Source organism: Lepisma saccharinum, chromosome 1 (assembly GCF_977018435.1).
Source record: "Lepisma saccharinum chromosome 1, izLepSacc3.1, whole genome shotgun sequence".
Classification (NCBI taxonomy): domain Eukaryota; kingdom Metazoa; phylum Arthropoda; class Insecta; order Zygentoma; family Lepismatidae; genus Lepisma; species Lepisma saccharinum.
The window spans coordinates 41,106,681-41,132,458 of NC_139229.1; the positions used below are offsets into that span (position 1 = coordinate 41,106,681).

Here is a 25,778-nt window from a genome sequence, read left to right on the forward strand (position 1 = left end):
AAACTGCTACCATATTCATATATGTCTACACATGATGCCTACAATAAAACTAGAGTGCTTATGGGAACTTGCATGCTTTATTATAGTTTTGTGTAATGTACTTTAAAAGAAGTTTTTGCAATGACCTATTGAACTATTCTATTATCAACAGAACTTGCCAGGGTTGCAGGATCCCAAGAATACAAGATTTTAGAATTTTTAAAATTCATTTCTGTTATTTCAGGGGCCTCTCCAAATAGGTGTTTAGGTTTAAAAATGTAAATTTTCTCCTTCTATCAACATATTCTTTCCCACAAAAGCGGGATTACTTAAGAGGAAAAATGAATTATCTATGGTAAATAGCTTTTCTTCTGTGAATTTTCTTTTTTCTGTGTGCAGCAGTACACCTTCCTGCACGAGAGACTACAGTCCACTAAACGTTCATGCTTCCCCAACTTTTTGTACCTACTTGAAGATTAAAATGGATATTAGATCTTTGTTTACATTCAGTTAGGTCTCTAATTAGAAACTATGTTGGATCATTTTTATGTTCTCTTCTAAAAATTATTTTCCATTCTTGAGTAATTTCTTGTGTTATAGAAATTACATGTAACTTGTGTCCATTGTTTACATCAAAACTGCCAATGTGAAGATTTCTATTTCTGAATAATAAACACTTTTATTGGATTTTATTACTGTAGGAGTTAATTTGGCATGTAAGGGATCTTTCAGAAGGTATCTGAATGCTAATATCTCTCTTGCACATAGTAAATCCTCAACTGCATTTTGCGAAAAGATTCTTTCGTCTAGATCCACACTCAGTATAATTCTCTGTGGGGTTTATGTTGTGTTCTGAATTGATCTTTCATCCTCATCACAACTAGCCATAAGTCACACAAGGATAAAGGTAACGTTCCATGTGCATATAGAACCATGCCATGAAGGTACATTTAGGGGATGCGGAGTAACGACCTCCACACATTCTCGAGTTTAGACATTGAAGGTGATGTGATCAGCACCATGCTCTGGCCACCTTTAACCCCCCCCCCCCCCCATGTACCCATCGATTTGAGTCTCCCACCTTACGAACTAGACCACCGCGGCTCTCACAAGTGACAGAAAAGCAAAGAAAAATGAAGTCAATTATAAATGTAAATGGCTTCCTACTCTTTTGCATCGTAATGCCTTTATTTGACTTGTCAATTTGAGTTTTGTTATTGTGTCTCTGTCCACATGATGCAATGCTCATTCATTCTCATCATTACAATTAGCCATAGGTAGGGAGGGACCTTGATTTTTTGCAATTCGATAACACCAAAAAACAAGTGTTTATAGGCAGTGGCAGGTTCTAAACACATTTTTCACAAATTTCATTTTGTTGTCATGTAAAGAGTAACCCAAATGTCAACCTTTCTTCCTTGTAGTACAGCCTGGACTACATTTTGCAGACTATCAAGGTTCTGGTATCTGGGCTCAGAGTCAGTATAAAACTTTAATGGGCTCGTGTTGTCCCTATATGTTTGTGATTAACCCTTCATCCATGTTATCTCATTACCAGTCTTCCTCACCTTCACGATTAGCCAAAAAAAGGCACGAAAGCAAAGTACAATAATAAATCAACACATTTTGTTCTTAAAAAATGAGGAATATCACTGAAATCCAGAGAGATATGAAATGGTCACGGACACGAACTGGCACAGGTCATATGACCTAGAAATTAAAATACTAGTTTAAAAGCACTATGAAGGTATCATTTCATATATTTAGCAGAAAACTGTGCTAAAAATAAAAACGTGAATTGTGGGAAAAATAACACACACACCAAAAAAAAAAAAAAAGAAACTGAAAAATAAAGGTCCCTATTTGTAAGTGACAGAACCTGTAACAAATCAAATGACAAGCTTCCTTGTGTAAGTTGTGCTTCTTCAGTTGCCCTATTGAATGAGCTTAGTTGAGAGATGTTTAACATTTGTTCCAGATCCCCTGATGTAGCTGCAGAAGCTGATGGTGTGGACATGAAGCCCCTAAAGGAAAGGATTATGGCTGATTCTATGGAAACTCCTAAGTTAAGGTAAACAAACAAATTATTTGTGTAAATGCTATTTATTCAGCCTTAACGGTGGAACGCGGATTGTACGTTCCCGGATTTTACGTTCCCCTTATTATACACATTCATTCTTCATGGTCACGGCTTAGCAAATTGTTATAAAATGTTTAAAATTTTCCTTGATTGTACACATTGGATGTAAGGGGTGACCCTTTCCGAAGCCACCCAAATGCCAACCTCACTTCCACATAGTACACCCTAGACTGCAATTGCATACTAACAAGGCACTGGCATCTGAACCCATGGGGTTGTGGGACTTGAGTTGTGTGCTGCTCCATTCGTTGTCATGTTCACAATTAGGCAAAAGTTGCAGGAACACAGAGTAAAATAAAACAATCGATTTTACATTTCCCAATTTAATTTTTTTTTCACGTTAATCCCCTGAAATATGTAAAATTGATGTTCGACTGCATTCAAAATAAAGCCACCTGTAAGATAATAAATTGTAATGGCTTTCTTCAAATACTTTGTACTCTTAATTGCACTCAATAATTGTGCACGGTTAAATTGACTCCTTCCCTGGACCTCGCCATGGTGAGGGAACACAAGCAGCATTCACCCTTACCCACCTGTATCTCACCTCTTGCATCATAAGAGGAAACTACTATCCATGTCAAAAATACTGAGCCTTTGTTTGTGTAGTTGTAAAATTGTACTCAGCGGAAGGAAAGAAAATCAAATATATCTCATGTGAAAGCTTCAAGTCTCTATTTTTTAATAAGCTTTATCTGAAAATTATATGCCACGGTAGCTCAGTCGTTAGGGCATCTCACTACAATGTGAGAGACCTGGGTTCGATCCCCAGCAGGGGAGAACCAGGATTTTATCCACCTGTTTAGCGGCTCCGGTGTCCACACAAGTAGTATAATTGATGATACAACCAGGACCACTTACAAGTGTAGAAAAGGAGAGGCTATTTGATTGAACAGCCCGATTTGCCTATACTTAAAACAAAGCCAAGAGGGGCTTATACCCTAATTCTTCTAGTGTGATATGCTCTGAATTTTTAAGAATTTTGAATTCTAGTGTAGAAAAGGAGAGCCTCAATAATCTGATTTGCCTATACTTAAAACTATGCCAAGTTCCCATATCATTTTATTGTTTATAGTATGTTTTTCTGTCAAAATCCCAGGAATTTTGAATTCAAGTGTAGCCCCCCCCCTCAGATTGATTCTGCCATGTATATATTAATGAGACCCAGTGGAGTATGGTGCATAGTCCCATGGTTTTTATTGTTTTGTAATCAGGAGGCCTCTGGGTTTGAGTCCTCATAAAATGTGAAGCCTCCCCTGATGGCAAAATGTTAATATTGTTTCCTTGTAAACAAAAGGCTCGGGTTTGAGTCCTGATAAAATGTGTAAGATTGAAATACATGTGGCAAAATAATATGTCCACACATGAGATTTTGAGAATAATTATTGCTAGTTGATATACAACTGATAGCTCCCAGATCTGAAACCTGGTAAAAAGTGTTTTACAACAGCATAAAAGAACAAAATTATTTTATATTGGGGATCACCCGAGCCTAGTTATTGCTGTTGTCTGGGTATAAAAGTATCAGCTCAGCCATTAACTGCTGTTATATTTTTATGCAGGCAAAACTGCCTGATCAATACAATGGGGGAGAAGTGGGTAAACATAATTAATTGGTTGCATGTTTTTTCTAATCTTTTGATCAGTTCTATGTCCCGGCAGGCAATTTATATGCGTGCATGCATGAGATAAAATCTACATTGTACTCTTTCAGGGAAAATTCTCCTCCCCCCCCCCCCCTGTACATGCCTTCATGTTATTGACTCCAAGGGAAATTCTCATTACTGAGAATATTGACCCCTTGCATGTTGTCAGACAAGCCGGAGCACAATTCTGGTCTTGTCTTGTTGTGTGAATATGTACCTGAGAGAGACTCTCCATATTCACTGCACATTTCAAAATCCCATTTTGAATTGTATTTGAGCTTGCCTGCTTGCCTGCAGAGGTGCTGACAATGAGCTTGCCTGCTATATGCAGAGGTGCTGACAATAAGTTTGCCTGCTATATGCAGAGGTGGTGTAGACATAATTCCATGTCTTATATGTTCTATAATCAAAAGGCCTCAGGTTCGAAACCTGGCAGAGTGTCTGAGCCTCTCTGATTGCAAAATGTTGGTATTATTGCCTTGTAATTAAGAGGCTTCTGTGTTTGAATCGGCCCTCTAGAATTATTCTGTGACTCTCTCATTTCTTACATCATAAACATATGATTTTTCACCTATGAGAATAACACTACATATGGTGTCATCAGGTAATGCCTCATGGAATTCACAGATAATTTTAATGTTTGTCCTGTCATTCACCACAACTTGTTTCCTTTTTGAAGTGTTGATGACAAACATGGGTCTCTGTGTTTTGAATTCATCTGGTGTGTAATACATGTCAGTATTGCCAGTAGTGACCCTTTTGTATGATGAAAATGCCTCATATAATTTGAGGAAATCATCCTTGCACATGTCTAAATTATAATTTTCTCTAGGAAATACCTCATTTCTGCCATTTTTAAGATATATGTTCTTGATGTTGCAGTTATCAAATTTACTTGAATTTTTTTCCTGATTATTGTGTCTTCCAGTCTGAAACAATACCACCACAAAATCCGGCATGTCATATTGTATACTGGAGAATGAATTTGTAGCATCAAACTCATAATAAGTACCAGTTGCGGGCTTCTGTACACATTGATATGTATAAAATTGTAAAGGAACCTGTGGATTTTTTATTATATCTGCTTTGTATTTAAGAGCATAACTGGCTTCATATTCAACAACTGGGATTCTTAGCTCCATAGTCTGAATAATGCATTTGCCTTCATCAGGTAGGGTATTAGGCATAGCTTCCCCTGTGGAGTTTATTGCACTGTACCTCATCAAAGCATTATTATCATTGGCAGCTCTTCTAAATGTGATTCTTAAACCACCCTTCCACATAATATCTTTGTAATCTGAGAAGAATCCTGGCAACAGGCGCATAGGGAGCAGTACAGTGTGGCTCTTAGATATAATTTTATCACCAGCCTCAAATCCACCTATTTTGTAGTAAGAAGCCTCGGTTTTGGATAATTTTAATGTGGCCAAAGCTGTGGAGGTAATGCCGGGATAATCTATTCTGTTTATAACAACGCCATGCTTTCTGATCTCAATTTCAGAGAACAGATGCGGCACAAAATTGTCCACCAATCTTATATTTGAATTTGCCGGATAATCTGTTCCATCGAGCTTTACAACATCAAATTTGATGTATAGATCTGCTCTGTGGGGGTGTATAAAGCCACTCTGTGTTGGGTTGATTTAAATTTGCAAATGTCCTCCTGTTTGGGGGGAATGATTGTAGCTCATAACTCTCAATATTTTCCATTTTCTTCTTGTATGTATTTTTATTTAAATATTAATTTCTATGATTGCAGTTGTTGTGGCTCCAGCAAAATCAACTAATTCTTCTTTTTCATTAGTGACCATCAATTCAATATAATCTATTCTATTATGACACACAGGAAAATATAATGTTGGGGATGGAGTGTAGATGATGGGCTCCATAAATTCAGAATTAGGTTTAAATGTTGCAATGATGCCAGTTTGTTTGTTAGTGCCTATGCCATTTGATTTGGTGATCATACCCTCAGCCACATTACAGTGAATATTCAGAGTCTCTATGGCTAAGAATTTAGGTATATTAATAGCAGTGTGTTTGATGGCTGCTTCAAGTTTTGTGTTGTTCTCAAATCCTAACAGCTCTCCTATAGTACCCAGATCCACTGTTTCTGTAGCAGATACAATCTCTACTCTGTGAGTGACAGAATTTTGACTTAACACTACACCTCTGGGTAATTGAGCATTTAGAGTGGAGAGATTATACTGCCCTGGAGTGATGACAATTTTTTGATCCCCTACTGCAATTTTGTTGTTGTGGTGTGTAATATTAGGGATCAAGTACATGCCATAAAATGCTCTGAGAGCTATTGTTTTGGGATACACTATGTCATCATGTAATTTGAGTTTCAATATTGAATTTTGGCTGGTGAGATGGAATACCCCATGATGTTTCAGATACCACAAGGCTTTTTGAAAATCTTCAATTGATGGTTTATTTATTTGAGACATATATCTAAGAACAGATAAACACAAATGTCCACAATTAACATCTTTGAAGTTTTGAACACGGGCATTATTGTAATAAAGATTAGGTGATTTTAGATATTTTATTAAATTTTCAGGTGGAACACCTCCAAATGAATCAAACACAAATGCCTTATTGTTTAAATATTTAAGATAACAGATCCAGTGAGTGCCCTGATTTTTGTACTTATCCAAATTAACAATGCCACACTCTTTGTTGAGTGGTTGTTCCGGTAAAGAATCAGACATGTACACACCTCTAAAATGTTTGATGCCCAGTGGCTTGATTAAAGCTTCAATATCTTGGTTTGTAAGAGGCTCTTGTTTTTTTAAAACTTATTCATGGCTCTCTTAACACCTTTGCCTTGTTTCTCAATGGCCAGGTTATGGCGCTTCAATTCATCTAATTCTGCCCTATTCTTCTTGGCATCTATTACTGTTTTTGCTATGGCAGCTGATCCCCCAGCCAAGCTCCCAACAGCCCCAAGTGCTGCTAAGATGGCAGGGATAGTAAATATGAATCCCCCTACATGTGATTTTTTTCTTGATTGCTGTAATTTTTTTAATTGGGGGTACTAAGCAACAATTTCATACCATGCCCCTTTGCAAGACAAGAATTTTTTTTCTTGCGCTGCTTTTTGGTTAAAAGACTGTCAATAGTTTTAAGAGATTTGAGACCTGCATATTTGATACATAACACCCTTGGCCTTCATTGTAGGTTTATTATATACATATTCACAACCCCCACCCCAATTTTTGTTTGGTGTTCATAGCAATGGTGGTCCCCAATGCTGCTATTTTTTCACTCAAAGAAGCATTTTTGCTTACAAATCTACCAAATGCAGCCTCTTCTAATTTCTTGTCTGCAACATGTCTCTTGTCAAGATCAGAATGTGTGTTGTATGCTATGTCATGGTCTCTACAAGCAGCATCTAGGGGATTAACACCAGGATCACCTCTGTTTAATCTATGGTCCAATTTTGTGCCAGGACCACAATACTGATAGCCTGGAATGTGTAGTTCAAATGGCAGCTTGTTTATAATGTCATTAACAAGGCCCCGACCCTCAGAAATATTCCAAAATTTAGGTGGTAGAGTATTAATAATTTTTATGAGATATCCAATCCCCTTAGTGTCATTCACTATAAAATTAGACAATTTGGTGCTTATCATGTCCATAATTCCAACTTTTTCATTGTAAAAATTGTGGTTCCCTGCATTTTCCTCCCCAGCTATCACCAATAACCTATCTACAAGTTTCCTGACATCATCAACCCAGACAAATTCTTTAGGCAGGGTGTTGTATTGTTTGATCCCACTGCCTGTCTTAATTTGTGACCATATGGGCTTGATTAAATTATTGTATTTTGCCCCACTGCTAGACTTGACTCTTTTTTGTGTGGGATCATTGTTCTGGTATAGAGCATCTGATTTTATTAATATTTCTTTGTAATATTCATAATCTTGATCTGTATAGCTGCCAGGCCTTTTCCTAGTCATCAGTTCCCACAATCCAGGTGTGCCGGGGTACTTAACAAAAGCACCCTTTTCTCCGAGACGAGATTCTGAATAAACAATCAGATCATCCCCCATAAATGTTACTCTGAAATTGCCAATTCTATGTATGATGCTACCATCAAGCTCTGTGTCAGCATATAAGCCAAAAACCTCATCTTTATTGTCTTTAGGTGTAGTTAAATATTTTTGAGCAAGAAGACCCAATTCAATAGGATCCTGAGTAGCTTCAATTCTTCTAGGAGCAATAGGACTAGGTGTATGAATGCTGGAAAGTGGGGTGAATGGATAATCTAATATGTTCCTGGCAGCTACAGGTACAAGCTCTGTGATCAAATTTTGATTTTGCTCTGTAACAGTTTTGATATTTTTACCTAATTCACTAATAGCATCAATTACAGGCTGTTCTGTTTGTTTGTTTTTTTCATAAATTCCTCGGTTCTCTGATTTCCATCCCCTAAATCTTTTTACAAGATAATCTCTTAATTTAAGATCATCAATAATTGGCCTTTTCATGTTTATTTATATATGTTTCAATGTCTAGAAAATTGTTGATTTTATTTCTATATTTGCCACTATTGGGTGTTCTTGTCATATCAATTGTGACAAACCCATAACTGTCCTGGTTCCAGCACCTGCTGCAAAACTTAGAAAAATCATTGTAGCTCAAGTCCCCACCTACATATTCATCATGTATGTGTTTGAGGTTGGTATGGTCTTGATGAAACACACATATAAAATTGCTGTTGTCTCGGATCAGTTGCTTCGGTATTTTTGAAAAAGTCTGTGCCAGGTAGAAGCAATCAATGTTTTTGTGCCGGCCCTGTGTAAAGAAATTTCTAACCTTGTTTTGATTATCCAGTATAATGTCATCAAACACAATAACAGAATTATCGAGACATTCATGAAGTGGCTTAACATCTGGTTCAAAAGTGGCTATATCCAATCCATCATATAGCTTCATCAGCTGCTGATATTTTAATTGTTCCAAGCTCTTAGAGAAGATATACAAGTGCCTGTTTTTCCAGTCTAACCAGTTGGGTGCCAATAAAAAATTATCAACCATTAGTGTAGTTTTACCACAAGCAGATGGCCCAACAATAAGACACCTAATATTATCAGGTAGCAATTTGCCATTTCTCTTATTCTGCTGTTCAGGTTCTGGCAGCCTTTTTATAACATCCCAGGTGCTCATATTATTATTTTGTTTGCATCGATCCAGCTGTGTTCTGGGAGTCCTAGCCATTTGACAAATAACTTGTTGCCTTTTCTGCGGATAATTTTTTCTATGAGATATGTGTCAGGCTGTTTAGTTTTGCTGAGCTCTTGTTCATAGAACCTGCCTTTGAGAATTTCTCCTCGGTGATCCTTTATTATATATGTGTTAAGGGTCCCAGGTTTAACTTGAACCACTGTAAATAATTCAGTGCTCCAGTTTCTTGTAAAGCCTCTTTTGAATAAGTGCTTATATTTGCTGATTCTTACTTGATCACCCACCCTGTATTTGGCCTTTCTTGTTGTTGGCCGATATTTAGGATAATAAACAGTGCTGATCAATTTTTGCTCATCAGATGGAGTTACTTCAGAGGGTTTCATGTTGATTGTGGAATGGACCGAGTTGTTATATTTATGTAGAAGTTCTGGAAGAATATTAATCCATTTATAATTACCTTGAAGTGTAAATTGTTTATACATAAGATTTTTTAGGGTTTTGTTGAATCTCTCTACAATTGAGGCCTTGAGGTCACTGTAACTCGAGTAATGTTTTATTGCCTGGCTTTTAATAAATTGTTGAAACACTGAATTATAAAATTCTTTGCCATTATCTGTTTGCAAATAGCGCGGTGATCTTCCACTCTGATTGATGATTGTTCTGATGGCTTCTGTAACACATGCCCCAGTCTTGGATTTGAGTGGCACAGCCCAGGCAAATTTTGAAAATGTGTCTATTACAGTGAGTAGATACTTGTAGCCCTTGTTGATTTTGTCTAAGTTTTTCAACTGTCCACTTGCCATTTCAATCAAGTCGCTCTGCCATAAATCATCTATGCCCTTTGTGACTACTGGGAGTCTCTTAAAATTATGTCTGGCTTGTCTGTGTAATTCATCAACAATAATTTGTCTAGACATAATATGTAAACAAGAATATTGCAACTATGGGGTGTTCAGCAGCTGATACTACAGGATTTTCTAAATATAATTTGTCCCCTATTTGTATTTTAAATTCCAAAGAGCCATCATCTTCAGCATAGGCTGTTTCTAATGTATTGGGGTCTGTAAAATCCTCTAACTCTACACTGGTGATTTTTGCTTTGTTATCAGCATTTGTTATTGATAGGGTGGGGTAGTGGTGTGCCTGTGGTTGAAGCCAATATTTGATCTTGATTGGTCTCAATGTGCCCCCAACAAAAAACTGGTAATAAAATTGTGCAGGGGACAGCATATATATTTTGCCACCTGGTGTAAATGGAGAATCATATTCTTTGTTGGGGATGCTGTACAATTCAAGAATTACTGTATGTTTTGGATTCTCGATTATGCCTGTTATTTCTTTTTCTGCTGTGAGCAATCTGCTTGTTACAGATTCAAGATGCTCATTGATGGTCCTAACAACATCATCATGGCCTGGCTTGATTTTTATGTCCACAACAAGTTTCTTGTATTGTTGCACAATCTCTTGAAGCAGGGTGGCAAAAACAGACAGAGCATTTGCTTGATTGGATTCCATGGTCCCTAGCTGTTGCTTGATATTAGCTACAATTTGTTGCAAATTTTCAACAACTGCCAATTTTGAATTTTGAGCAGTAAGATCATGGACCTGTCTTCTGATATCCTCAAACAGGGCATGCAGTTCATTAATATGTTGATTGGTTGGTAGAGTGGCCACTGTCTGAGTGAGTTGTTTGATCTCTGTCTGGATATTCTTGATATCTTCTGATTTCAATATGCGATTCACTGCCCTCTTTATATTTTTAAGTTCTTGTGATGTAGGCAGATTTGATACTGTATTTTGCAAAAATTCAAGTGCCAATTTCACATTGTTTAATTCAGATGCATCAGCCACATTTTGCATAGCATTTTGGAGCAGGGCTATATCTGCCTGAGAGGGTGTGGATTGTTGTAAAATTTCAAGTTTTGTTTGGATATCATCAATCAAGTGATGAAAATGAGATAGCTCAGATTCAGTGTTGAGGTTTTCAAGCTTTGTGATTTGTTGCTGGACACTAACAAGGGTATCTACAATCCCAGGCAATCGGGATTCTAGTACATTTGCCAAATCACTTTGCACTGCTGCTATTGTACCTTCAAGATGGGTTATGGAACTTTGAATTTTTCCAAAATCTTCATATGTTTCAAGTTGCAGCTTAATATTTGCTACACTCCGAGTTATTGCACTCAAAGCATCAGAAGATGGCAAATTGTTCATAAAATTTTCAAGTGTCTCAATTTTTTCTTTAACCTCGGCTATGGCATTGTTCAGAGGGTCCAGATTAGGTATTTGGAGTGACTGAATCTGTTCCTTTAGAGTGGAAATCACTAGATCAAAATCTTCTTGTGATTTTATGCTTTTGACAATTGTTTGGAGTTGTGTCTGGACATTATTTATTTGCTCTTCTAATTGTTGTTTCAATTGCTCAGAGTTGGTGGCCTGGCTCTTAAATTTGGCTTGAAGAGCTGCTACAGCTTCTTCTAAATTTTGAAAATTATCTAATGTGGCCAGGTCAGTATATTTCTGAAGCAATAATTTAAGTTCTGAGTCAATTTTAAGAAGAGGGTCCATGCATTGTGATTGCAAATTTGTAATTTCTAATTGAAGACTGGCATTGAGTGTGGTTTGTAAAGCTTGTAAATCACTTCTTAATTTCTTGACTCTGACATCAAGCATCAGAATCTCATCACTGTGATCTTCATGCCTTGTATGGCCAAATATATCATTAGGCATTTTTGTTTTAGCGGTTATTTATTATTGAATATCTGATTCTTAATTCTATAAAAAAAGGTATAAGCTTGTCATATGACCCAGGGACCTCAATATATAAGCAGTCACCAGCAGAAACAGTATATACAGTGCCAGAAATCATGTTTGAGTGCTTAATTCTATAAATATTTCTCCCTATTGAAATTTTGACATCACCCTCAGGGGTTGTAATAAATTGCAATTGACCACCTACAGGTAATTGGTAATGATTTAAATTATTGTTAAATATGTACAATGTTTTACCTGTTTTATCATCAACATCTGTAAGTATGCTGTTCAGATGAATAATTAACAAAGCACTTAGTTTAGATATCATATCAGAAGAGGGTTGTGGTGTTGGCAGCTCCATAATAGCCTGTTTTTTGAACCCAAATAAGTTCATAGGCATGTTTATTTATTTCAAATCATGCTCTGTAATTGGGCATTGATTGCCATTTTTCAAATCACAATGCCCCCATGGTAGAGTATGTATGCCACATGACAAAATACATCTCTTATCATCATGTGGGTCCAGAGCCACTTTTCTTACAATATTTGAAGTCAACAAGTGATCCATACTCTGAATTCTGGATTCTGATGTTCTGATTGTGCTACATGATTTGAGGCAATTTTTGTAATCCTCAAATTCAAGCTCTTTTTCAACAGTTACTTTGCCAATGCTCTTGGCTTTTTTGGCAACAACACCACTACATGTTTCAAAACTGTACATCTTGGCTCTTAACCCAGCAAATGCCACAATAACATCACCAAGTGTCTCATCTTTTAACTTGCCAGGCACCTTTTTGTTGTGGGGTTTAATTTTTGAATGTTCAGTGGTATCAAAATATTCAAGCAATTCAGGCTGTGACATATCTTGAAAAACATCTTCTGTTTGAATGTCAAGAACAAAACTATCTGTATCCATGTACATCAGTTTTACACAATTACCATAAAAAGGTTTCAGCACATCATAATACAATTTTAACATATGTAATTTTGCCAATTCCAATATCACAGCCCCTACATAAATAGGTTTATCAAACTTAATATTTGTTTTTTTCATGTTGAAAAGTGCCATATTTTCATCATAAATTCTTCTATAATTGAAATTAGGCTTTGCAACCAATTTTTTGCTCCGGCTGGGGTCAGTAATTATTTTAACATCAATATGTTTTCTGACATTTTCAATTGTTTTGCCATACACTGAATTGACCATCAATTTAAACAAAACCTTATCAAATTGGCTTTTTGCAGATGTTCGAAGCTCTGTATTTGTATCAATATATGATTTCAACCATGTTGAGTGCCTGAACCTCAAAACTTTTCCAAGTTTGGTCACTTGAACACCATGATGCATCAGGAACTGGAGGTTTTTGTAATATATGACATAACCCTGTTTTGGTTCCAGTGTCATCATCAATTTCTTCTGTTTAGAGCCAGGTGAGCACTGAACCTCAGGAATTGGGGGCAGATCAGAAAATTTGTTGTGTAAATTATCTGGAATTGTCAGATCAACCTCTAAGAAGAGGCCATAGTCACTGTCATCAAAATCCTGAAGATTTTCAATATTGAAATCTTCAACCCATTCAAGCCCTGAATATGGCAATTTATCCATCATGGCATAACCATACAGGCTGTTTGCATCTACATACAGTATATAATTTGATGGCAGTGCTGGATCATAATCGGGCATATATTTGTTATTTGCTCTGGCATATCTCTGAGAGCATTGCACCATCCCCCCTCTTATACATTGTTCCATAAACAAGTACATATCTTGATCTTGGATCAGATCCAATTGCTTTTTGGTGTTTAAAAACATTGCAGACCATGCTAGGCCCGGGGCACTGTAAAAATACACTGGGTCCAGCTCATAATTTTGCATGGAAGATTTTCTGAATGCCTGCAATATATCAGCTAAGAGGGTCACATCAAGTTTTAAATATGCCTTGTGATAATCACCAAATGTCTTGCATTTTAAATTGTTCCACATCAATTGGGCATGGTGATAATCATCATCAGTGATTCCAGATGCTCTGATTTTGCTGTAAAATGCTTGTTGTGGTGGCAGAGCACACTCATCAAATTTAGAAAAATCTGTAACATAATCATATGGATATACACCCTTCCGCCTAATTAATTTCAGGTCCTGATTTGGAAACAAGGCACATGTGATTTTGAATTGATCATCAGATAATTGAGTGGCCAGTGTAGCCAGGCTAGCAGATAAAATTCTGTATGAATCAAGAAATCTTAAGTGAATAGAAACACCATTAACTTTAATTATTTTGCTAATAGATATATATTTCTCATCATTTTCAGCTAAAATATTTAAATTCTGCTTGTCAAACCCCTCGTACCTGATCAAATGATGAAAATCATAATTGGATGCACCATGGCAAAATATAGGGACAAATTTTGGTCTCTGGATCTGAAAATTGCAGCTATTACACAGGGCCATTAAGAATTTACCATCTGTATGAGAATGGTGATGAACCTTGATATTTGTATCTGAAAATTCAGAATCACATACCGGGCATTTTTCTGCATTGTTGAAATCTTCAATCTGTTTCTCTGTTAAAGGCAACATGGGTTTTGATTTTAATGAAATATTAGATGCTATGTCATGGCACTCATTTTCTATTCTATGTGCAAATTTTTTGATGGCATCTGCCCCCATGTATAAATATTCTTTACTAACCACACCACCCTGTACAACCACATAATAAAAGCTGGAAGGTTCATGTAACTGGTATGGTGTAATTGAAGATTCCTCAGGGTCTGGGCTACAGAATGCAAGAGGTTTGAGATTTGATTCAAAATCACACACTATATATGCTGGGTGTTCCAACAAGGCTTCAAACTTATTGAATTTTGCATTTTCACTTGGCATTGGCATCACCATATGAACAGGTTTATGGTTGCCACAGTATTTCAGATGCTCAATTAACTTGTTTTTAGCAATTTCTGCATTCTCTTCCCGAACCCCTTTCACCATTTTTTGACCATCAAATACAGACAAACATCTTCTGCACAACTTGAATATTCTATGAGTTTTGTCTAGTTGTGTTCTAACTAAAGCTTCAAGATTATGTATCAGAGTGTAATGATTTGTGCCATCCCCTTTAATTAAGAGCAGATCAATCGGAATTGCAGATTCATCATCAAGTGTACTGATTCTGAGAGGATCTATCAAGCAATTGTCACGGCCAGTGGAACAAATAAATACATTAATAGATAATTGTTTACCATTAATATCCCTGGCCTTTTTTTTCAAATTTATCAATATTCTGAACAGACATTGGATATTCTAAACCCTCCATTGCCTCATCGAAATTGTGTTCATATTGTTCATAATAAGTTATTCTCTCAGGATGCCTTGAAACTGGATACAAAGCAGCTAAAATACACCACAAAAAGCATTTCTCATCATTATTTTTTATATTAACCACGGCTGTTTTGTTTTTAATATTGGCAGGTAATGGCAGATATGTAGATCCTTGTAATGGGCTGAATTCAGAAATATTAACATATAACTTGTGTGGAGATCCGCATAGGCTCCATCCAGACTCTTTTGCTGCAAATTCAGAGTGTTTAATATTCAATTGATCTATTAAACTGCTTATTATTTTGTCTGAATTTGCATTTGAATATACAGGTACAGTTTCTGTTATGTGGGGCTGTGTAAATTTTGTGCCATTTGGCTTCTTATATTGTGTAAACAATTTGAGGGACAGCTTATAAGAGCCATTTTGTGTATTTAGAATTGCCTGCACATCAGAATTTATACTCTTCAAAAAATTCTTAATACCACATTTTTGCTCTGATTCAAACAGGTAATCCCTTAATTGTCTATTAAAACTGCTATGGATGGGTTCATAGCGTGGCTGCTTTGCCGGTGAAGCATTAACAGGTGTTTCATGCTTCCTTTTCAGACCAGATGTAGATGGTTGTGGGGGCAATGTTGATGACTGTACATAAGAATTACACTTATGCCATTTGTAATATGCCTTACTTAATATTTTGTGGCATCTTGGACACATTTTTGTGGCCTTTCTGCATTTCTTACGGTCGCAAATATGCCGGTGCCTGGCCCAATGAGAACTAGATATATTTTTATTACACTGATTGCAATATTTTTGTTTTGGCATTTTTGTTGTTTATTTATATAAAATTTCTTGGTCAAAAAAAAAACAGAACTATGCCAAAACAATTATAACAGCAATAACTAGGCTCGGGTGATCCCCAATATAAAATAATTTTGCTCTTTTTATGCTGTTGTACAACACTTTTTACCAGGTTTCAGATCTGGGAGCTATCAGTTGTATATCAACTAGCAATAATTATTCTCAAAATCTCATGTGTGGACATATTATTTTGCCACATGTATTTCAATCTTACACATTTTATCAGGACTCAAACCCGAGCCTTTTGTTTACAAGGCAACAATATTAACATTTTGCCATCAGGGGAGGCTTCACATTTTATGAGGACTCAAACCCAGAGGCCTCCTGATTACAAAACAATAAAAACCATGGGACTATGCACCATACTCCACTGGGTCTCATTAATATATACATGGCAGAATCAATCTGAGGGGGGGGGGGGCTACACTTGAATTCAAAATTCCTGGGATTTTGACAGAAAAACATACTATAAACAATAAAATGATATGGGAACTTGGCATAGTTTTAAGTATAGGCAAATCAGATTATTGAGGCTCTCCTTTTCTACACTAGAATTCAAAATTCTTAAAAATTCAGAGCATATCACACTAGAAGAATTAGGGTATAAGCCCCTCTTGGCTTTGTTTTAAGTATAGGCAAATCGGGCTGTTCAATCAAATAGCCTCTCCTTTTCTACACTTGTAAGTGGTCCTGGTTGTATCATCAATTATACTACTCACACAGCATCATAAGTGAATACCTGGAGGAAACTGGGGGGTAATGCCAGCCAGAGGCATGGTGCTGATCACATCACCCCCACCTTCGGCCGTGATGAAGAAAGTGTGGGGGGATCCTAACTCCACACCCCTGTACACCTTCATGGCATGGTGCAAAGCACAGAGGAACACTTTACTTTATCTACAAATTATTCTTAACTCCATTTTCTTATGATGAAAATTTCACTAAAAAGTGTAGGTCTGTCTTCCATTTTGGAATAAGGGGTAACTCAACACCCTACAGTCCATAATGAACTTTAGATACAGGGTGGCAACGAACCAACTGACACATTTCAAATTTTGAATTCTGTGCTGGCACGATAGTTTGTCGTTGTTGGTGGGAAGAGTGAAAAGAGGAGAGGATGCTATTTCAAATAGTCAGTTGCAATGGAGTGTTGTAAAATGCAACAACGTGTTACCTGTGTTCGTAGTTATTATGAAACAATGTCTGTGACAGGAGTGCAGCGTGACAGTTCAATGTTGGTTGGTGGCTATGGACATGTACCATCTTGGAATTCCATATTGGCTTGGGTGAAGAAATTTGAAGAAACGTATCATTACTATTAAAATCCAAATCAAGCCATTGTTGACGAAGCTTGTGCTATTGATGAGGACCTATGGAGGAGCGTCTACAGCAACTTCCAGACATGCTTGATGTAAACAGAGGCCATCTTTCTGTTGTGGTTTTCAAAAGAATAAGCTTGTAATATGTAAGTAATAAATAGCATACTTGGATGTATTTGTAGATGGTTTCGCGTATCTTTCCCTGTTTCCATGTATTATCTGCGACAATTTGAAATGTGCCAGTCTGCTCTGTACCACCCTGTATTACATGAAGATTTTGCACACTTGAAGTTGGATTATTTTTACACCTGTCTGGATGCAGATCTTTACTAGGGAAATGTGCAAACTTGAAATTGTAAAAACCATTTACATAAGAAATCCAGAAATTTGACATTTTTATCTCAAGTATGGCCAGTGATATTAAGTATTATTTAGCCCTCCTAATATGGTAAATGCATACATAACGAATGACGGGATGGAGCTAATCTCAGACTGCGTGGGCTGCCACCACAGTGTTGCCACCTTGCTACGTGCCTTGCGGGATTCTTGGAGGTACTTTCTGTTAGTCCAATCCAATCCAAGGTATTATGGTAGTGTAAAATTATGAATAAACAATTTGTCATATTATGTATGAAAGCCATTTTCTTTGTGTACTGTAGTTGTTACATTTTCTAGCTTTTATCCAATCTTTACAGAAATGTAATTTTCTCAGTTCTCTGTGTTATGTCGCTCATTTAAACAGTAAGTGTAACGATGAGCATGATTTGATGAAGTCGATGAAAGATCTTACCAAACATTCACACCCATGATTTCTGTTTTCGCAGTCTCCTTTCTATGCAAAAATTACGTGCCTACAATGTACAGCAACTTCATAACAAAGGAAAGCAGGGAAAAGAAAGTGTACGTAAGGGTTGCTGTGAATGTTTGCGAGTTCAGGCAATAATTCACGGCAGTAACATGGGAGTAATAGAGAAAATTACGGCATGACTCAATTACAGCATCTCAACAATGCTTCCCTCCACATAACAATTTGCTTACTAACCAAAACTTTCGGCTCACTTTCCATGTGAAAGCTGTTGGCTGGACGCAGAGTTTAAAGGGCTGGTGCTGGCGTGTGGCAACAAAGTGCATTCACTCCACATGCATTTGTAGGAACAAGGTGAAAGACACATGAGCTAGTTGCCAAGAAGAACAATTCTGTCTGTTGTTTTCAATTTGTACATGAAAAGAGAAGATATGGACATTTGATTTGTATTTATCCTTGTTCATCATTTGGATATGCATTATGTCACCATTGGTCAGACCATTACTAACATTGCAACATTGTAATTAAGCACTAATTGTGATTGTTCCATAAACGATAGGTACATTGGACATGACAGACATATTTCAACATAAACAAACTTCAATTACAAAAAATTCATATTTGTACAACAGTATACAAGACGTTAAGAAAAATTAAATTTTTAGAAACATTTTTCTTTGAATAGAGGATGCACAGAGTTAAAATAAATCGCATGTCGCATTGTCTTACTTTTCTCTAATGAGGTATAATTGACTTTTCTTCCCATGAAGTGCAGTTTTACAGTCATGTAAACAGAGGACTCAATAATTTTCACATGGATAGTAATGTATTTGAAATGTGATAAATGAAATGTGACACAGTTGTCTGTTCACAGGTACAAGTCCTGCATGTCATGGGCTCCAGAAACTCCGATGTTCAAGAAAGAGGAATCGCCTGTAGCTGCCATCAGTTACCACAATCCCCCTCGAAGTCCAGTGAGAGATAAGGAGAACTTGATCATTCTGAAGGTAAGCACTTTCACATTATTTTCAGATGTCTTTCTGGAAATTACACACACACACAATAGATTTTAACTTTATGCATTTCTGTTACCTGTACTTAGATTTTCTCAAATCCCCATTATTCAACAGGCTCTTGAAATAGGCAAATAAAATTTGCTCTTTCCTTCCATATACAAGGGTTGGATAAAAAGTAATGGCAACACTGGTATAATTGGTACTTGACTGTATTGGCAGAGGAGCACGTGTTACATTTCTTCAAAGTAATCACCCCTCATCTCTACGACCTTCTGTCACACGTATGGAAGGCGTCGTACACCGTCAGCGCGTCCATCTCTGTCGATATACCGCAGTGACCGCCCTATAGCACGTACGATGGCTTCGCGTGTGTCGAAGTGCTTCCCGCCCAGTGGTTCCTTCATTTTGACAAAACGGTCGTAATCACACGGTCTCATACCGGTGAATACGGCGGATGTTCCAGTACCTCCCACTACCAGTTATGCAGGAGCGCCGTCACAGTGTTCGCAGTGTGACACTTTGCATTGTCAAGCAGGATGATGGGACACCGTGCCGTCGCTTCCTTCTTAATGCGAGATGAACATGGTGGCAGAAGTAGGCTGCGTTGCTTCTTGCCTAAACATATTGTTAGGGCACTTGCACTCTCGTCCTCTGCTTCAGAGCACTGCTGTTATTGACTGAATAACATACAATCGCTCCCACTCACTATACTTCCTCATCTGACATTCCTTTATCAGCCACGAAACGCTTGTGGCGCTGTGATTCACCCCTTTCACGGGACAGCAGTGTTGCCATTACTTTTTATCCAACCCTTGTATATTACACATTTTAGCAGCACATAACATTTTGCTTGTTTGAGTAAAAACATCTGTCCTAGTCTTTAAATTTCTCATGTTACCAGTTTAATTCAATGTATTAGAGTCCAGCACAGTTAATTCTGCCGTGCGATGCGCGAAACAACTAAAGAAGCAGTGTTGCTAATGGAGCAGATAGAAAAATCGCTGCAGTGCTCCGATGCACAGCTGTTACGTACAACAATAAAATTAGAGAATTCAGGTCTATCTAACGTTGAGTTTTAAACGTCATGCATTATACCAGGACTAGGATTAATATGTACTAACAAGTGGCTTTGTATGTAGCTACATACATATGAACTAAAAATTCGCAAAATATGAACTAACACATAAGTAAAATTACCAAAAATGCTGCAAAGAAGACTTCTTCATACGATTCCTTATTTGAGTGATTTCAAACAAAATTAAAAAAATATATACGTATATATTATTTTTCATTGCATTAATGCACTGGTGGCGTTCTAACTTTTCACTCCCAAAACCCGTATACACTGGTATGGAACTGCAACGGCAGATAATAACATGCCAACGTGTTAAACCGCTACAATTGCACCATAACACTCCTCCTCAAACAGTATTATTATTTCCTCTCTGAGATCTGCGACAGTCTGTTGCCTTTGTTGTACATTTACAAAGGATGCCGGCTTCGACAACAATAACAAGTACATATACTGCCACTAGATGATAAGCTGCGCGGCTTTTTCTTTTGTTATGAACCAGGGCCGGCGCTAGTCATTTTGCCTCCCTGGGAGGTGGCGGCAGATGCCGCTCTATTTCGACCCCCCCCCCCCCCCGGTCATTACGCAGCAACGGAAAATTGAAAATCAATATATTCCTAACTAAAACATCAAAATATAAAATAAATAATGAGACTTCTTATGCTATTTCAATACTATTCAGCGCAAAAGAATATCTCGCTCGATCACAGTTTTCAATAGGCTTATTTTTTTCTTCTCTTCAAATTTTGCCGCTCGGTTCGCCCTCCCCTTCCGCCGGCCCTGCTATGAACTTGGTCACCCATCAAAGCATGGCAATTTTAACACAGAAAACAATATGTATCGCATTAAGGAGCAAAAATGACAGCCTCCTCTATGCAATTTCTACAAGAACACGTGCCAGAGCCAGAGTTGAAATGATGTTGGAGTCACATAATTTATTTATTTTGAATAATTCCAAAATTATGAAATATGAACAATTTGTTGCTGCTGTTCGCTGCTATCTTGCCAAAATGCTTTATTGGGATGCTAACACCATGACTGGCTTCCTCCTTCATGAACTCGTGCACGTTGCTTATAATTTCCCGAGCTTGGCTATGCAAGGTTTTTGATTTCAACTTCGACAGAACTGGAGGCATTATGGAATTTAACGTTCATTAGCAAACACACACTTTTACATACACACACAACGTCAAACCGGTCAAATACTTAGTATAAAATAAAAATATGGTGCTTCCAATCCAACAAAACTCACCGCCACTTTACCTGCCTTTTCTCCTTCCGTGACAGAAATAGTGCTTCATTATTACAGTTGGCAACACTAGTTACTAGCTAGCCAATGAACATGCACTGCATAAAAGAAGCAAGCACTACGCCGTGCTATATTGCCACATTAGCGTCCCTACCGAACGGTGGGAACCGCGAGCTGGAGCGCTATTCAATTGTTTTCAATGATGTTTGCGCGAGTGTGTCCAGGAATGGAATGACAATGTGGCAACAATAGCGAAGGTTTTCGAGCAGGGTAGAACACATGATGCTAAGAGAGAGGGAGACGAAACGAAAATTCGTTTCTACGCAACGGCAAATTTACGTGTGTGGCACTCTACTAGGCCAGTTCTGATTAATTTCTTGGGTTGAGATCAAGGTGGATAGATTTAGATGATTTAAGTCAGGTGTTTTTTTTTTAAAAAAAAAAATCACTTTAAATGAATAATTAATAGATAGAGGCATGCAAATTTCATTGTTGACGAAAACACGAAATGTGAAATAACACATTGTAATGTTAATTTTCATGTTTCTGAAAGGTGCAAGGTGCATTTTCCTACCCTGTTTATTCACGAAATGATGCGAAAAAGATTCCTAAACCTGAAATTTAGAGTTTATTTACGGACGCGACCCTATCTGAAGTTTGAATTATCCTATGAGTTATCCAATTCATGGAAAATTGATTAATTCTGCTGTAAATATTTGAGAAGCAAAAATGGACCCCTTTATACAGGAATAAACTTATTACTCTGGTAACTACATAAATGTGCTATTAGAAGGGATATGTTTATTTTGTGTAATAAATTTGATTTTTAAATCAAATTTAGGATTATAGTCACAATTTTAAAACCAAAATATCATTTTATATTCTGCTATTGATCCGAATTTTCACCTCTATAACAACAACATTTAATTGATGGGGTGAAGCTCATACGAAAGGAAATGTAATATATAAACTATAAGCACACTTAATTAAAATTTATCTTTATTTAATATCAATTTTTATAGGCAAACAGAGCAAACATTTGTGTAGAAAATTATACAAAATACTAATTACGTTAAACCATAAATACTGTCAATATCAATATACTGTAAATAAACATGACAGCTTATATTTTAGAAACTACCATTAAAGAAATTATCAAAATTCAGCTATATTTAAGTTTAATTATAGAGTACATCCAGAATGTTTTATTTTCACTGGTAGAAAAGTTACTGAAATTATTATAGTTTCATTAACACACTCAACAAACATTTCCATAGTACAGGTTCATATATGTGTGTGTATGGTGCCAAAAACCACTAAAGCAATTTTAAGCGTGCTCTTTTTTAAAAAAATAAGAAATCTGACAAATAAAAAAGGTCATCAAAATTATATTTTTAAATACAAATCATGAATATTTTATCCAGCCTGTTAGAGATTCTGTGGAAAGGACATGCTAAGCCTTATTGATAGGACCTCCTCCTTTTCATTGGTATTTTATGAATATAAATATTTTTTAAGATTTAGCTGTTGTGCTAAAATATTAAAAATAACCTGTAAAACTTATCAGCATGACAAAAATTCTGTAAAGAAAAGGGAGAGGAAATATGTGATGTAAGGTGAAGAGGCAGACTATAACACACACATATGAAATACTGAAGCAAGAGGAGTCCTCTCCTGTTTTGTCCTTGTGGAATTCCATGCCTGCTAGATGACTTGTAATCAAGACATATTTTTCGCCGACCTCCATGGCAGATTGGTTGCCACAGCATGTTACGACACTGTTCGAATCCTGACCTGTACTGGGTGTTCTTTGTGAGTGCCCCTGTTTCAAGTTCATCACATCCTCATCATCATTATTAGCCAAGTGGCAAAAAAATGACACTAAATAGCAATAATCAAATTAAATCTAGCCACTTTGTTTTATATTGTAAGATCTATCCTATGTTTCATTGTTTTTAAGAGTTTTGTTGCTGTTTGATATGTTAAGTGAAAATAACCAAACAAATAATAAACCATTAATAGTTTTCTTTCATTTTTCATATTTTCTGTACATGTTTCTCAAGTGGGCCTCCTCTGTGGTGCAGTGGTAGCATCGTAGCCTTTGTAATCAAGGTGTCCTGGGTTCGATTTCCAGTGGAGGCACATAGTGGTTCGGATCCCAGTTTAAACTGTACGTCCAGTCCCAATTATCCGTACTGTGCATAAAGTGGACTTACAACACCAACTCATTCAATCAATGTTTTTCAAGCTCAACATTAAATATTTTGAGAATTGCAAATTTGATATTGATCAGATTTGTAATTCTTATTATCAGATTTAGAGGATTATCCAGGAAAAAAAAGAACATTTTGGTGTAAAATGCAAACGTAAAATGTGTGCCAAAAATTTGTGGTACGGAAACCATATACCTTACTCTACTTGTCCACATAATCCCCATACTCATTGAAGCACTTATCATAGCATTATACCAGTTTGTTGATACCGTCATTGTACTCAGTTGCCACCAACGTATTCAAACATGTGCGTCAGCATCTTTGATTTTATCAGCCATGGCAAAAGGGCTTTCTGGAATTAAGGAACATTCGACTGTAGCACAGTTGCTCCCCAAGTTTGAGTCAAGCATTGAGTCAATGGAGTGGCATCATACCTGGTCATATTCCAAGACAAGAAACACCAAACAAGCACTCGGCACTCGCAAGGTTCTGGCAATTGTCTTTTGGAACAGGAATGATGAATTATTCATTGATTTTCTGGCATGGGGAGCAACAATAAATGCCGAGGCCTACTGACAAATGCTTCAAAGGCTCTATCGTGCCATACAAAATGGGGTGGTTGAATGCATTGGCGGCAATCAAGTATTATGACATTATCAACAAACTGGTGTCATTCTATAAGTGCTTGAATGGATATGTCGAATATTCAGAAAAGTAGAGTAAGGTATGTACTTTCTGTACCATAATTTTTTTTCACACATTATTTGTGATTTCTGTTTTACACCAAAACGTTCCTTTTTTTCTGGAAGACCTTCATATTATTCTGGAAATGTATATACCGTGGTACAAGCATTAATTCTTTATTCTGTTGTACAGGTCCGGCAGAATGAATAGTAGGATATAAAAAAGACAGAAAATCGAAACAAAGCGAATAATTTATTGAAACACACATTGAAAACAAAGAATAATAGATGCCATTACATACCATATATGCCATTTTACTTGGTTTTGAAGATAACGCACGACAGATGGTCGCCATCACATTCAGCGCATTCCTCCAGGCGGCAAACGAAAGTTCGCATCACCCGCTCCAGCATGTCCAATTGGATCGCCTCCACAGCTGTACGTATCCTTGCCTTCAGTACAGCATACACTTGACTTTTCAGGTAGCCCCACAAGAAGAAGTCAGGGCTAGACAAATCGGGTGACCGTGATGGCCAATGAATGTCCCCAAACCGGGAAATCAATCGACGAGAAAAATGACGCCGCAAGACAGTCATGGGCCGTGTGGGCTGTTGCCCCATCCTGTTGGAACCATATGTCATTGTTCACCCTTGGAAGGAGGAAGTCCTGTAACATTTGGACATAGCGATCGCTATTAACTGTTAACGCACATCCATGAAGATCCTCAAAAAAATATGGACCGATGATGCAAAACGATGACAACCCGCACCACACCGTCACACGTTCACTGTGCAGGGTGGTTGCTCATGCAGCCAACGAGGATTAAATGGTGCCTAGTATCTGTAATTCTCTTTATTGACACCACCGTGCAGATCAAAATGAGCCTCATCCGACATCAGTATGTTGTTTTGCATCTGCAGCTCTGCTACTAAAAGTTCCAGCAACGCAACATAAAGGTTCGTCGGGCATGTTCATCTTGTTTGGTTAGTTTCTGTCCCACCTGCATTTTGTAGGGGTGGAAGTGGAGGTCTTTATAGATGATGTGCCGCAGAGAACGATCTGACATTCCTAGCGCCAAGGCATGTCTGGCAGCTTGCTTGATGGGCCTCCTCCACTCATTCCTGGGTCCGTTGTGTCTTTGGTTGCCCCGGGCTTTTCTTTTTTGCACACGATGCAGTAGTCCTGAATTGTTGCACCCACTGTACAATCGTCCTATGATCCGGGACGTTCTGATGTCGTCCCACCTGGAAATGGCGACGAAAGAGTCGCTGCACGGTAATTGAAGACTCGTTATTTTTTAAATATGCCTCAACGGCGAATGCTCGATGTTCCGAACTCCACAAGGCCATACTTAGAAATGGCAGTCCCTCCGCAGCACGCGCACATGTCATTGCGCAGGCGCAACTGCGACACCGTACTACGTGGCTCAAATCAGGCTATTCATTCCGCCAGACCCTGTATTTTAAGAGTTTGGTACATGTGTTTTACACTAAAAAAAATATGAAAAATGTATACCCTTTATTGAAA

At 37.3% G+C, this 25,778-nt stretch overlaps 1 protein-coding gene across 1 annotated transcript in view; it reads left to right on the forward strand.

Annotated features, from left to right (window-relative positions):
* Window positions 1–25,778, forward strand: part of LOC145990360 (PCNA-interacting partner-like) — a 59,193-nt gene that overhangs the window by 31,522 nt on the left and 1,893 nt on the right. The window contains exons 7-8 of the mRNA XM_083126079.1: window positions 1,958–2,050; window positions 18,892–19,024. Of these exons, the coding sequence (XP_082982205.1) occupies window positions 1,958–2,050; window positions 18,892–19,024 (226 nt within the window). The remainder of the gene's footprint in view (window positions 1–1,957; window positions 2,051–18,891; window positions 19,025–25,778) is intronic.